Source organism: Paroedura picta, chromosome 2 (assembly GCF_049243985.1).
Source record: "Paroedura picta isolate Pp20150507F chromosome 2, Ppicta_v3.0, whole genome shotgun sequence".
NCBI lineage: Eukaryota > Metazoa > Chordata > Lepidosauria > Squamata > Gekkonidae > Paroedura > Paroedura picta.
In genome coordinates this window covers 62710733-62724670 of record NC_135370.1, presented here as the reverse complement: position 1 = coordinate 62724670, position 13938 = coordinate 62710733, and the positions used below count along the sequence as shown (strand labels likewise).

The 13938-nt window shown below is 39.9% G+C and overlaps 1 protein-coding gene across 4 annotated transcripts in view; it reads right to left on the bottom strand.

Moving 5' to 3' along the window:
* The window catches only part of ZNF148 (zinc finger protein 148), a 51681-nt gene that overhangs the window by 10370 nt on the left and 27373 nt on the right, over positions 1 to 13938 (bottom strand). For 3 of the 4 annotated variants that reach the window (XM_077320341.1, XM_077320338.1, XM_077320343.1), the window contains 2 exons: positions 12109 to 12232; positions 11449 to 11532 (listed from right to left, as the gene is read on the bottom strand). In XM_077320341.1, the coding sequence (XP_077176456.1) occupies positions 11449 to 11532; positions 12109 to 12232 (208 nt within the window). The remainder of the gene's footprint in view (positions 1 to 11448; positions 11533 to 12108; positions 12233 to 13938) is intronic. The other variant, XM_077320342.1, reaches the window with a different exon arrangement.

The following is a 13938-nucleotide window of genomic DNA, read 5'->3' as shown; positions in this document are numbered from 1 at the left end:
ACAAAGCTGAACCATGTAATATCAGAAAAATTAATAGTAAGAAGGCAATAGGAGGAATCAGATATAACTGTCCAAAAGATAATAAAACCAACAGTAATAGCAGAAAACAAAAATGGTGGAATCAAATAAAACACCAACAAAAATTCAATTAAGGTTAGATTCAGCACCAGGCAGATCAATATAGGGAGACAACACTCGAGATGAGGGGCCAGCATAGAGATGAGAAGGATCCTACCTCTGATAATTACCCATTTCACATCTGCAGACGAGGGCAGATACAGGAAAGGCTTTTCACAAGATCTTAAAGGCTAGGTATAGATTTATGTATTATATATCCTGACCAAAACCATTTGGGTCTTTGGCAATAAGAACACAGAAACAACCCTGATGGATTGGACCAGCAGTCCATCCTCTCTAAAATCATGTTTCACACAGTGGTCAACCTGTTGCCCTAGAAGGCCAACAAGGTATAGAATCCCCAGTGTTGCTTTCTGAAATTGGATTTCAGAAATTTACTGCTTCTGAATATGGAGGTTCTCTTTATTCCCCATGGTTAATAGCCATTGGTAGACCTGCCCTCCTTGAATCTGTCTAACTCCCTTTTAAAGTCAACCAACATCCTGAACTGAATAGGAAGTCAGTGAAGTTCTTTCAGTATGTGATGCCTGTAACCTCTGTAAGGTAGTAATCTTTTTTGCATATTGTATTTTGCAATCAGTGGTGACCAAGGTAGTTTCTGTTCCAAAACCTGCCTGATAGATATCCAGATAATACCAAAAGGATATGTCTGTAATAAATAATTAATCTTCTATGCCTTTGCCACACTATCTTTTATATATTTTCCAGAATAGCAAAATAAATTCTCATGAATATCATGTGTAGACATTCAAGACTTATATTCCTCTCACACTGGTTAGAGAAATAGTGGGCAAAAAAATCAGTAGCCATACACAATAGCATTACCCATTACAATATTACTTCGTTTTTATATTCAAAGGTAACATTCTTAATAGGTTTTTCAGTATTGCACTAGAGAATGTTTAGTAGAGCTTCCCTTTTAAAGACCAATGCTAAAAACAGCTAATTAAAATTTAATATTTCATCTTTTTATGTATTTTAATTCTTCTGTAATTAAAATTCTTTTAATACCCTGAACCTCTGGGGAAGGGTGGAGTTTAAGTACAAGGATAACATAAAAAATGTTTATTCTGACAATGACTTCTTTACAAATACCCACAACATTTGTTACTAAATATCCTTGCTTGTTATTTTTAAAGGCAAGGTTTTAAAGATTAGTTTTCAATGTAATCTTCATTTGTTTTCATTTTCATTTTCTCACTTCCCTTCACAGTTTATTTAAACATATTTCTGAAGCAAATTATGAATTATTCCATTTGTGTTCTTTGTGGTGGGAGGGATAAACAAGGAAATGTAGTATATCTGGAAGCAATGTAATACCAACATAATTCATGGGGAAGTAAAGCAAGCTCCCAGATCATCTCTCCATTAAAAAAATCAATTAAATCTACAACTCTTGAATCAAAATCGTCAGAACAAATAACCAATGTCTAACTAACGTGGACAGTTTTATTTCTCCAATGGTTTTGAGAATTACAACTGAATTTAAAAGGATTGATTAGCTGTTTTAGCAAAGAATTATCATATAGCATCATATAGCTTAATTTGGATATTATGACACAGTTTACTAATTTGCTAAAATTTGATTTTGCCTTATATCTCCACAGTTATGATGGCTATTCATTTAGTCTGAGGAAGAGTACAAGCACTTCCTCACGCCTTGAATAAATCTTTGTTGGTCTTAAAGGTGCTATTGGACTCTATTTTTGATGGATTTATTTTAACTTTATAACATTCTTCTGGACATATCCAGCTAAAGCAAATCAGTAATAATGATCCCTTTCATATCTGGATTCCTTCTGTAGTAAGATCACTTAATTAGAAGATAACTCTAACTGGCGAACTTAATACAATCCAAACTTCTATAACAATTAGGAACTTATTAAATTTAGGTAAAGCCAATAACTCGTGAAAATGAATCAAGCCGGGTTTGTTAGTCAACACACACATATAGTATACAGTGTATAATAACTGAAAAGCTTACTTAAGATAACCCAGAAACCTTTATTCCATTTTTTGAAGACTGGGAATACCAACCCTATCTTTCATCTGATTCCACACTCCCTTTTACATTCAGTCTCTTGCTTGCTTTTGTTTTTCTTAGTATCTGATATAGCATATGTAAAAATTTGTTAATTTTTCAATATACCTTTATACTCCCTTGACTATAACAATAAAGCAACTGATTCTAAATATACGTACTAAAAACCAATCAAAACCAAAGACACCCCATCCAAACCTACATTCAGATTAATACTCCCCAAAATACAGCACAGCAAAACCAACAGAATGCTGCAGACATAGTGCTGATTGGATCAGAAGGACCATATTACTCCAGTCTTGTTCTATCTACACTGGGCTTCTGGATCCAATTTAAGGTGCTGGTACTGACCATTGAAGTATTATCTAAATGCTCACCGACTTCTATATAACCTATCCAACCACACTGATCATCATCAGAGCCTCTGCTTTGTGTGCCACAGCAATTTGTGACAAGGCCAGTAGTAATACAAGGAATGGCCTGCTCAATTGTGGCAATGAAATTATGGAACTCCTCCCCATTGGTACCCCTCTATCACTGTCTTCTATCAGCAGGTGATTTTTGTTTGCTTGGTGTTCTTTTAGCAACTTGTATTGGCCTTCCCTAGTTGTGTGTTTTAATTGTCTAAAATATCTTACATATTTTGAATGCCTTTTAATGTTTGGAATGGAAAGGCAGCTCTAGTGCAAAATAGCTGAAAGTAGTTGGTTTGGTTATTTTAAGTGGTACATGGGTTTATATGACATGTGACAGTCCCTCAAATGCTCAAGTCCTATTCTACATATCTTCTCCCAATTTGGCATGATTTATAATCTACTAAATCTAATTAAAGTGGAGGTGGAGAGAATGACAATAAATCACCTGCATCTCTTTCCTACAAGGATTACAAAAAGCATATGTTTGGTGGACTGCACTGGACATGGTGTGTCACAATGACCCATTATGCATGGCGGTAGCTAATCCGCGTCACCGCTGTGCCATTGCATTGGGACAGGATGCCCCACTGTTCCACGTGTATGCACAGGGGCGGGGATCCCTGGTGTATGGGGATGCCCCGGCATAGCGCGCACGCACACGCTGTGCGCCGGGGCCAGGAAACCCGGGAAGCTGCCAGATGGTGTAAGTGGCAGTGGCCAGGGGGGAGTGGGAAGGGGCAGGGGGGGAACAGGGAGGGGCAGGGCTCCCACCACACACTACAGCGGGGGCAGGGGGATGCCCCTTCCGGCTCCACGGAGCTCACAGGGGCATGGGCTGGGCGGGCCTAAAGGCCCGGCGCTGGCAATTATGCACAGTGCTGGCCCGCCCCAGCCAGCGCCCGCAATATCCCAAGGAATGTGGAAGTTCCCATGTTCCGATAACGAGGGCCTTCTGTGGCCCTGGGCTGGGCCATGCCCGCACTGGCGGCGGGGGCATGTATAATTGGGGATTTTCCCTGATGCCCTGCCACCGCCAGCATGGGTGTTCTGGCCCGTGCATAATGGGTCATAGTGGGGCACAAGAGCTGAGTCAGATCGAAGTGATGAGACCTGAATTTCTAGGATTACTAGGCAAACTTAAAATCAGCAAGTCTGTAGGTCCAGATGACATATACTCAATGGTTCTTTAAAAAACCTTGTAATTTGCCTTTGTAATCAGCCTATATATTGAATGGCTGAAAAATAGCAAATGCTCAAACTTGGAAAGCCCCAGCTGGCCCAACCTCATCAGATCTCAGAAGCTAAGCAGAATCACCCAGACCACCAAAGAATACCAAAATTGCAACACAGAGGCAGGCAAGGATGACTGAAAAGTAGCAAATGTAATCCCTAGAGAAACCAGAAAATTGGTGAGTCTAACATCTATTCCAGATAAATTTGTACAAATGGTTTTTAAAAAGAGGATTATTGAGCACATCAAGGAACAAAGATTATTAGGAAAATCGACATAGCTTCTGCCTCAGCAATATCTTGGAGTTCTTTGAGTAGGTTAACAAGCATGTGGATAAGGGCAATCTGGTAGCCACCATATACTTGGGATTGCCATTAAGCCTCAGACAAAACAGCCTGCCAAAGACTACTAAGTAACTTAGCTGCCATGAGATAAAATGTGACCTCTTATATATTCCAGATTCCTTAAATGTTAGGAAGCAGAGAAAGGAACAAATGGATAATTTGCACAATGAATGAAAATGAGCAGTAGGGTCCCAGAAGGATTAGCATTTAGTTTGTTCATAAATTATTTGGAATTGGGGATGAGCACTGCAGTAGCTAGGTTTTCAGATGATACCAATTCATTCAGCTTGGTGAAATCCTAAGACGATTGTTATACATAGGTAAATTTTACTGTATTAGCCATTAGATAATACTGTTAAATCTAAAGAGTATACAAAAATATAAGATAAAACTTTAATTCTAAAATGAACAATACTAAAATTGATTAATAGATAAAGAGTCAGAGTTATCAGGACAACACAATTTGTTTACATAGTTAGACTTAATCTTGGCAGCAAGAGCAAATAGGGCAACTCTCTTGGAAATATATGGATTGGTATCTGATAACAAAAGGATTAAATACCCACAAACAGGGGGCAAAAGTTTCTTAATGTATTTAGTTCTTGGGTTGTCATACAGAGAACAGTCAAGAATATAATGAAGAAGGCTCTCAATTGCCTCCATACACAAATACAAAGGCAATCAGACATGGGATATTGAGGAATTGACCACTGCTAACTGTAGTCAGCCTGGCATGAAACCTCAAACGGGTAAATCCCATTCTTAGTGATAAGGATGTTATAGTCATTAGTTATGGGGATCGGTGATGGTCCCTTTTAAATGTTTTAAAGAACAGTGCTGCTTTTAAGCAGATTGTGTGAAGAGGAAAAGGAGGAGGAGGAGGAGGAAGAAGTACTTATATGCCCCTTTTCTCTACCAGGAGTACCAAAGAGGCTTACAGTCGCCTTCTCTTTCCTCTCCCCCCAACAGACACCCTGTGAAGTGGGTGAGGCTGAGAGAGCCCTGATGTTACTGCTCAATCAGAATAGCTTTATCAATGCTGCGGCAAGCTCAAGATCACCCAACTGGCTGCACATGGGCAAGCAGGGAATCAAGCATGGCTCACCAGATTAGAAGTCAGCGCTCCTAACCACTACATCAAGCTGGCTTGGCAAATAAAGTTCAACATGGGTTAGTATAAGGTGACATGCTTGATTTTTTTTTAAATCCCAATTTAATATAATGAGTTCTGAACTGGCCAAGACTGAGACTGAGAGAGATCTTGGGGTTGTTGCGGGAAGAACGATGAAAATGTTAACCCGGTGTGCAGCAGCAGCAAAAAATGCAAACTCCATGCCAGAAATTAGCAAGAAAGGGACTGAAAATATAAATATTACAATGGGGTGCTTTCATTTGGAATACTATGTAGTTCAGGTTGCTATTTCGTTAAAATGACATTGCAGTACTGAAAATAGTAAAGAGAGCAGTCAAGATGATTAGGAGTTTGGTGCACTTTTCCTATGATGTAAAGCTGGAGAGCCAGGAACTTTCAGTCTAGAATAAAGAAAACTAAGGAGAAACTGGCAGTCTTCAAGCAAAGGTTGGATACACACTTTTCTTGGATGCTTTAGGATGCTTAGGGCTAATCCTGCGTTGAGCAGGGAGTTGGACTAGATCACCTGTATGGTCCCTTCCAACTCTATGATTCTGATTCTATGATTCTAAACCATGAAAGGTTTATAAAATTATGCATAGGGAGAGAAAGTGGATACAACAAGCTTTTTCTCCCTCTTCCATAATACTAGAACCCAGAGACATAAAAATAAATGGTTAGAAAATAAGTTCAGAACAGCCAAAAAAAATTTCTTTAGTGAACAAACTGTGAAATTGACTTCCTGGGAAGAAATGATGGCCAGAAGTATATTCAGCCTTCAAAGGAGGCTAAGGTTCATTGAGAAGAGGTTCATAAATGGCTACTAGTCATAGTGATTGAAAGGAACTTCCGTATACAGAGACAGAAAACCTCTGAATACTGGCGCTGTTTGGCAGCAGCAGGAGAGGGCCTCAGCCTCTATATCCTCCAGAGCTGATCAACTAATGGCAAAAATAGATGCTGGACTAGATGGACCACTGATCTGATCTAGCAATCTCTTTTCATGTTCTTAACTAGAGGCAAAGCCTGTTGCACCCAGGGAAACAACAGGTGCTAGGATGCACACTGCACTGTGGCCTTCCTGGGGGCTAGCTACATGGCAAAAGCGTAAATCATGAGAGGAAAGAAGGGCCCACCAACCTCAAGGTGTGGCCTGGAAATGTCCTGAAATTGGAGGTCATCTGCAGACTATAGAGATCAGCTCCCCAGGAGGGGAGCTATTTTGGAGGGGGAACTCTGCAATAACAACTCATCTCCAAGTTCCTAGGGATGAAAGGGCTGCTTGGGAGGAGGGAACTCTGTGCACTCTGCCCCAGGGAGGTTGTGGGATGCAAATCTCTGCCCCCAGGAGGTTGTGGGACCTGGGGATTTTCTGGAATTGCTGGTTATTTCCAGGCCACAGAGATCAGTCCCCCTGGAGAAAACAACTGCTTGGAAGGTGGGACTCTCTGGCTTTGGATACCATGGAGATGCAGGGATGCCAGGCTCCAGGTGGGAAACAAAGAGAAATGCTGTGTGGCAGTAATTGCTAATAACAATAAACATCAAATCAAATGATTCATAAATTTGTCTTAGTTTCTTCCTTCAATGAAAATATTGAATTGATAGTAAAATTTGCTTGAAGAAACCATTCAGTTTTTACATTCTTCAGTTTAGTTCAATATCAAAATAAATCAAAAACAGTTGTTGGTTTCAAACGATCATGAAAACATTGGTTGCCAAAGAACTTGCAATGGATTTCTCAATTACTGCCTCTATGTCCTCTTTTCTCAACTTTTTTACCATTGAGAAATCCCTGAACTATCCTTCAGTTTCAAGAAACCCCAGAAGTAGGATCGCCAGGTCCCAAATAGAGGCTGGCATCCCTGTCACTGTTCAGGGATGCCAGCCTCCAGGTGGGACCTAGAGTTCCCCCAGAATGAAGCTTCCTCTCCAGAAGGCAGAGATCAGTTCCCCCGGAGGAAAGGGCTGCTTGGGTTGGGGACGGGGGCTGTGTGGCATTCCCCTCTATACACAGACACACACAGAGAGAGACACAGATACAGAGAGAGAAAAGTATTCCTTTCTTCTGAAATTGCAAACTTTATTGACCACACAATCACCTCTCCATGTCGGAAATATCTGAGTGTCTCTCTAACTGGATTGCTCTGAGAAGACATTGGCCAGAAAGTCCAAATTTAAAGAAAAAGAATCCCATAAAAGTCAGTGAGCAAGTCAAAAAAGTCTCACACTATCCTCTTGCAACAGCTTCTTTTGCCTGTGCTCTAACTACATCCCTTTAAGGCAATGGCAATTTGTACAGCTTGGTGTAGTGGTTAAGAGCAGCAGCTTCTAATGTGGTGAGCTGGACTTGATTCCCTGCTCCTCCATGTGCTGGGTGACCTTGGGCTAGTCACTGTCCTGTTAGAAACTTCTCACAGAGCTCTCTCAGCCTCACCTACCTCACAGGGTGACTGTTGTGGGCAGAGGAAAAGGTGATTATAAGCCACTCTGATACTCCTTTGGGTATAAAATCCAGCTCTTCTTCTACAGGGGAGGTGCTACTAGGAAACAGTGTCTCCCTCTTCACATGTCCCCATGGCCTCATGGTGCTTCTGTGCCCCCTCTACAGTTTCCCTATCTTCCGTGCCATTGGTTTCCAATTTGCTTTGTTGTGATGGTCCTAGAAAGACTGCAGCAAGACCAAGGTGGTATCCCTATGGAAAGAGAGAACCTACATCTTCCCAGCCCCACCCACATCAGCATTATTTTCCCTGCTGCAACTGCCTGTGACGGCTACCTCCCAAAGCATTCCTCCCTTCTCATATTGCAAACTGCAAACCTCACATGATTTACTCATGTGTAAACATTCCTAGGGCAGAGACTTTTTCTGGGCACCCTGGGTCCCAGAGGACCAGCAGGGGGGCTGTTTCAGAGGCTACCCATTCTCCCCTCCATGTCCTCTGAGTCAAAAGGCAGCAGGAGGCCAGGGCAACTTATTGGCCGCAGGACATGCTCTGAGGCTGGCTCCTCTTCCATCCAGCACATTTCTGAAACTGGCAGAAAGTTGGAAGTGGAGAGCTGACCATTTGTTAAGCCCTTCCTGACTAAGGGCTGCCTCCTGATTGGGGCTAAGTTACCAAGGTGGGCCATTCCTGGATGAGGACCATCACTTACTCATGCATAAACATTCCCAGGGCAGAGGCATTTCCTCAGCATTCTGGATCCCAGAGGGCTGCCGGGGGGCCATTTCTGGGCCTTCAGCAGCCCCCCACCTGCAGAAGGCACGCAGAGGCTGTCCCAACCTGCCCCCCCCCATGTCCTCCAAGTTGAAAGAGGCCAGGAAGCCAGGGCAACTTACTGGCAGCAGAGAATGCTCTGAGCTGGCTCCTCTCTTCTTCCACCCAGCAAACTTCTCAAACTGGCAGGAAGTTGGAGGTAGAGAACTGATCCCTCATTAAGCCCTTCCTGGCTTAGGGCCACCTCCTAAATGGGTCTAAACTACCTAGGTGGGCCATTCCTGGATGAGGGCATATCAATGATGAGCAGTCAGTTTGGATTTTTGAAGGTTTACTGATTGATGTGCTTAGGCCATATTTTCTCAACCAGGGTTTCATAGACTGACTGCCCTGCCCCAAAAAGTTTGCAGTTTAAATTTCTACAATGAGGATGATAGCAACATTATCTCTTAAACATTATTATGACCTCAAAGATGAACTGAGTATACAACTTTTCCATCAGCTCACCTGTTTTCTAAGTCTAGACAGGCAGCCTTGGTTACTACACCATTATTACGCAAATCCTACTCATTGAAGAATTACAAAAGTTCAAGCCTCAGCATATTTCTAAAATGAGAGTTCTCCTGAGAATTTAAAAACTGAACAGGCTCAAAGAAACACAATTACTACACTGGGATTTGTAGCTGCTTAACATATAAAATAAGACACTTTCTGATATAGCCTCCTGATATAATTCAGTGTCTGTCATTCAGAAAGAACATGGCTGATACATACAAAAGTGCTGGAAAGCAGGGGATAGGATAAAATACTTCTTACATGATAGCAATGCAGTTAGTTTAAAATTCTCTCTCAGACCTCTGTATGAAACAGAGCCAAACTGCATGTTACTTTTCCAATTAGTTCATTTTGCTCTAAAGAGAAGTATCTCTACTAACAGAGGCAATTATGAGGAAGTAGGAAGGAGACGTAGATGACCCTTTCCTGCTGGCTGTTTTTCTTCTCAAAATTTCCCATCCCAGCTGCTTTTCCCTGAAGTAAAAGCACAGAAGTTTTTACAGTCTGAAGGGCAATTTTGACCATAATGACTGATTATAGCAAGTCATGAAACTCTCCCCCCTACATTATTCCATGGGCATAGGCTAGCTACTTAAGGAGATGGTGTGCTGCAAAAACTTTATGCTGCATTGTGGCTTACAAATAAAAAAGGACATATACTTATTTCAGAGGAGGTACCAACGTCCACAACCAACTGACTTGGCTAACACCAATCGGAGTCAGATTTGAAGTTTGGAGCAATGCTTGTATGCAGAGTGTGGAAACTAGTATTTCTATCTCTATAAAGTAATAAACACTTCTCTGTGTCCAATTTGGTATGGAAAATCCATTGACCTAATCCACTGGCTGGGCAGGATCAGCCCTCCTCTCAGCAACCAAAACAAAACACACACAATATGGTGGATGGAACCAGCTGTGATTGATAGTGCATGCAATAAACGTGCAGGGGTCCTGCCATGCAGTATTGACATTATGTCTACACACTTTTTTCTACTTCTGACTGCATTCTCCAGTAACTACTTTTGATTAAAAGAAAACTGGGGTAAATCACACATTAAAGGACAGCTTGGTCAGCAAATTATGGAATTTTATTTCTTTTCCTTTTTTAAAAACAACCTTTCTAACCCTTTGCTGTCCTTTCAAGGTCACAGTAATATTTCTGTCATAAGTAGATTCTCTTTTTCCATATAATTATTTCTAACTTCTGTCTGTAAAATGCCAATTTTTCCATATAGATTTCTTCCCCCCCTCTCATTTCATGCACTAACATCAGAAAAATGCAAAATAAACCAGTTTATGCAATTCTAAAAGAAATTTACTTAATTGAACTGAGTATACTTAAGGTATTTTCTTGTGACATTAAGAACACATTTTAACCAAGAACACATCAAACTTTTGAATGTTTGTAATGCACTGGAAAACTACTGTTTCTGTGTCAAATGTTGTGTCACTTGAGATGCAACTCAAAAAGTGAAAAATGTATCAGTATCACATGTAAAAAAGATCTGACATGCAGCAGAAAGAAATTCAGACATAAAGAAGAAAGCAAGGCTCTGAAGGAATGATCTGGTATTACCAAAGTGAGTCCAAACATTGCCCCAAACCAGTGCAATAGTAAAAGAGACCATAAAAATTGCATGAGTGCCAAATACTTATGCATATAAATTACTATGCATTGCTATAAAAGACATATTGTATTTTGCTTGCTTGTGGTTCACATATGCACACAAAGTACTAACCATTAGTAATCAGTAGAAAGTGAAAGTTTTCACTAAGCAACACACAGCATTTGCAAATCTGTTTTTTAAAAGGAGGTTGAAAATTGGCATCCAGCTCAAAAGGACTGTAGTTGTAAATATTTACAGAGGTAATGAAGGGCCATGCACCAAAATGCCAAAAACCCATTGAAGCCAAGCCTGTTTACAGAATGTGATTTTACAAAAGTAGAATTTCAAAATAAACCAATGCAAAGGAACTATTTTTGTTTTAACATTTCTTCTATTTGTCTTGCTCAACCTCTCTAGTATAATTTTCTGTCAGTGATTTTTAAAAGTGAGATGCAAAGCGATACCTAGGGGGTTAGGCATTTTGGCCATTGTAATTCTGAAAACGTTCTAACTACTTATCCAATAGAAAATATATTATCTTACAAGCTCTGATAATTTCAGTTAACAGTAACCTGGCAACAGAAAAACAAAAGAGAGAGGCGGAAAGAGAAGCAAAGCTGCAGTACACATAAACTCTGTTTCTCTTCTACAAGGTATCTGCAGTGCGCATATATTAAAATAAAAGCTGCATATTCCTACTACTTGGCTGTCTTTAGGAAAAGTTCTTTAAGCACACCAGTAAATATACTCAAGGAGCTATACTCACCAGTATGAATCTTCTCGTGTCTCTGTAGCAGGTACTTCTGTATGAAACGCATGTCGCACTGACTGCACTGAAATGGTTTTTCACCTTAAACAATATAATTCCACATCTGTAAGTTAAAAGCTAAAAACATTTGTTTCTAACAAATACTGTTTGAGGAATAAAACAGTTGCTTATTGCAATCCAGCATTTGAGTGGATTCAAAATTATTTTAGTACAGAAATGCCTACCTATAAATGGTAAATACTACAAATCCTGTCAACCTGTAATGCTGACAGAACAATAAGATTTAAAAATCAGCATTGCAAGATGCTGGAATATGGTATAAAATCTAGTATAATATTAAACATCTCTTCCAGTTATCCAGACTACAGATCCCTTCCTAGCCAAATAAAAATAAAGAGCGTACGTAAACAAGGAAACACCAGAAATTGTGCTACTTGTGAGCCTACTACATATAGAAAGCAAGTCTGAAATTAATTGTAACATTACTTCTTTCTGGTATTTTTGACACTTTGGTGCATGGAATACTTAAGATTAGATGCCATGTTTCCTGCACTTTGGAATATAAAATATAGATTGTTATGCATTGTTCAGTGCATTGTTTAAGACTCAGTAGTTCTTCGGGTAACAGAAAAAAAACAACACAAATTCAAGCAGTACCTGTATGAATGAAGACATGCCTCTGTAAATGGTAGTTGGTTCTAAAGGCAGCATTGCAATGCTCACAAATGTGAGATTTGGTAGTTTTCAGACCCAGTGATCCATCCTCATTTATTGTAAGGATCTATTTTGAAAAGGGCAAAATTTAGTCTTACATAACCCTCTGAAGGAATTTAAACAGATCTAAATGACCTCATGAAAGAAACAAGGACTTCAAGAACAAAGTTTGAATCCAGTGGCGCCTTTAAGACCAACAAAGTTTTATTCAAAGTATAATAAGCTTTTGTGTGCAAGCACACTTCTTCAGAAAAAGCCACAATGCCTAATAGCAGAGATACGCTACTGACATAATCTCAGGTGACTATTTCCTCAAGTGACATTTCTTAACATTGTCTTCTTCAGATTTACATAAATCTGAAACCATGTATGAATACGAAAAATATCATCATCATCATAATCATCATCCTAAGAAATTAAATGTTTATCCTGAGAGGGAAATGGTTTAGAACAGTGGTCCCCAACCTTTTTATCACCGGGGACCACCCAACGCCTTTTACTGAGGCCCGGTGAGGGGGGTAGTTTACTCCTCTACTCTCAACCACTGCCCTAACGCTCTCTGATCGCTTTGGTAATGTTTAAACATCCCTTCAAAATAAGATACAGACATGCCACAACAATGAAGTGTGTTGTAAAGGGCTGGGGGGGATGAAGTAAAGGGCCGGGAGGGGGGAGAAGGCGTCCTTCGGGGCCCACCTCCAATTAGTCGAAGGACCACATGTGGTCTGCGGCCCACAGGTTGGGGATTGCTAGTTTAGAATATTCTTCAGGCAGCAGTAACTTGCCATCCTTCCATTATCTTATAGAAAAACCATAAAATATCTTATACAATTATGTCCTCAGAGGAGTTTTTACTCAATGGCCCTAGAAAATAATAGAACTTTACAGATACAATGAAATTTAGAAGACCTGAGTTTTATCTATATTATTACCTCAAAACTGAAACAGTGAAGGTTGTTTGTAAACTGATGTGGGTGACCAGAATTATACGTATCTTATGCCAACCTTCAACTAAGTTTTTTCAGTCTTAATTACATGTAACCATTTGCAATTTAACTAACACATAATATTTTCAGTCATACATTTAGCAGCAGAAAAACCTGCAGCATTAGTGACAGTTGCCTCTAAAAGCAACCTAGTCTGTTTTGAAAGTCAGCTATCAATATGACTTCTATCAATATGACTTCTAGCAAAGGTTAGATGCATACACCTGCAACAACTGTATAAAGTTCCCTTGCATAGCGTAAGGTATATAAATTTTATACTCCAGTTAGGTGAAGTTGCAAACCCAGTACCAGAAAATGGCTCTAGTACACAAACTGCTCCTTGTCCACACTGTGACCTCTCTTTCTATACACTATTAGGAAGATTTGAAGGACCATTCCACAAAATAGGACAGCAGGATTCTGCATTAGTCTCAAAATATGAATGATCGAGCCATATGGGAACAGTTGCTGATTAATGCTGCATATCATTTGTGAATATTTCAGGCATGGCTAATGGGAACACCACTGGAATTCATAGGCTGCTAGATCTTTACTAAATATATGATACCAAAGCTGCATTTCTTGGTGGAAACCAATGAAGAAAATAAAATTGAGTATAAATGTGCAAAGGTTAGATGCAAAACAAGAAAAATGCAAAAATTCAGGTTTTGCCAGCACAAAGTTGAGAACTTGTTGAGTTTCATCAGAAAAGAAAACCTTGAACATCATGCTTTGCACTTTAAAAAATTGAGATATATTAATGTGGTTTATTTCAAATGAAATGCCC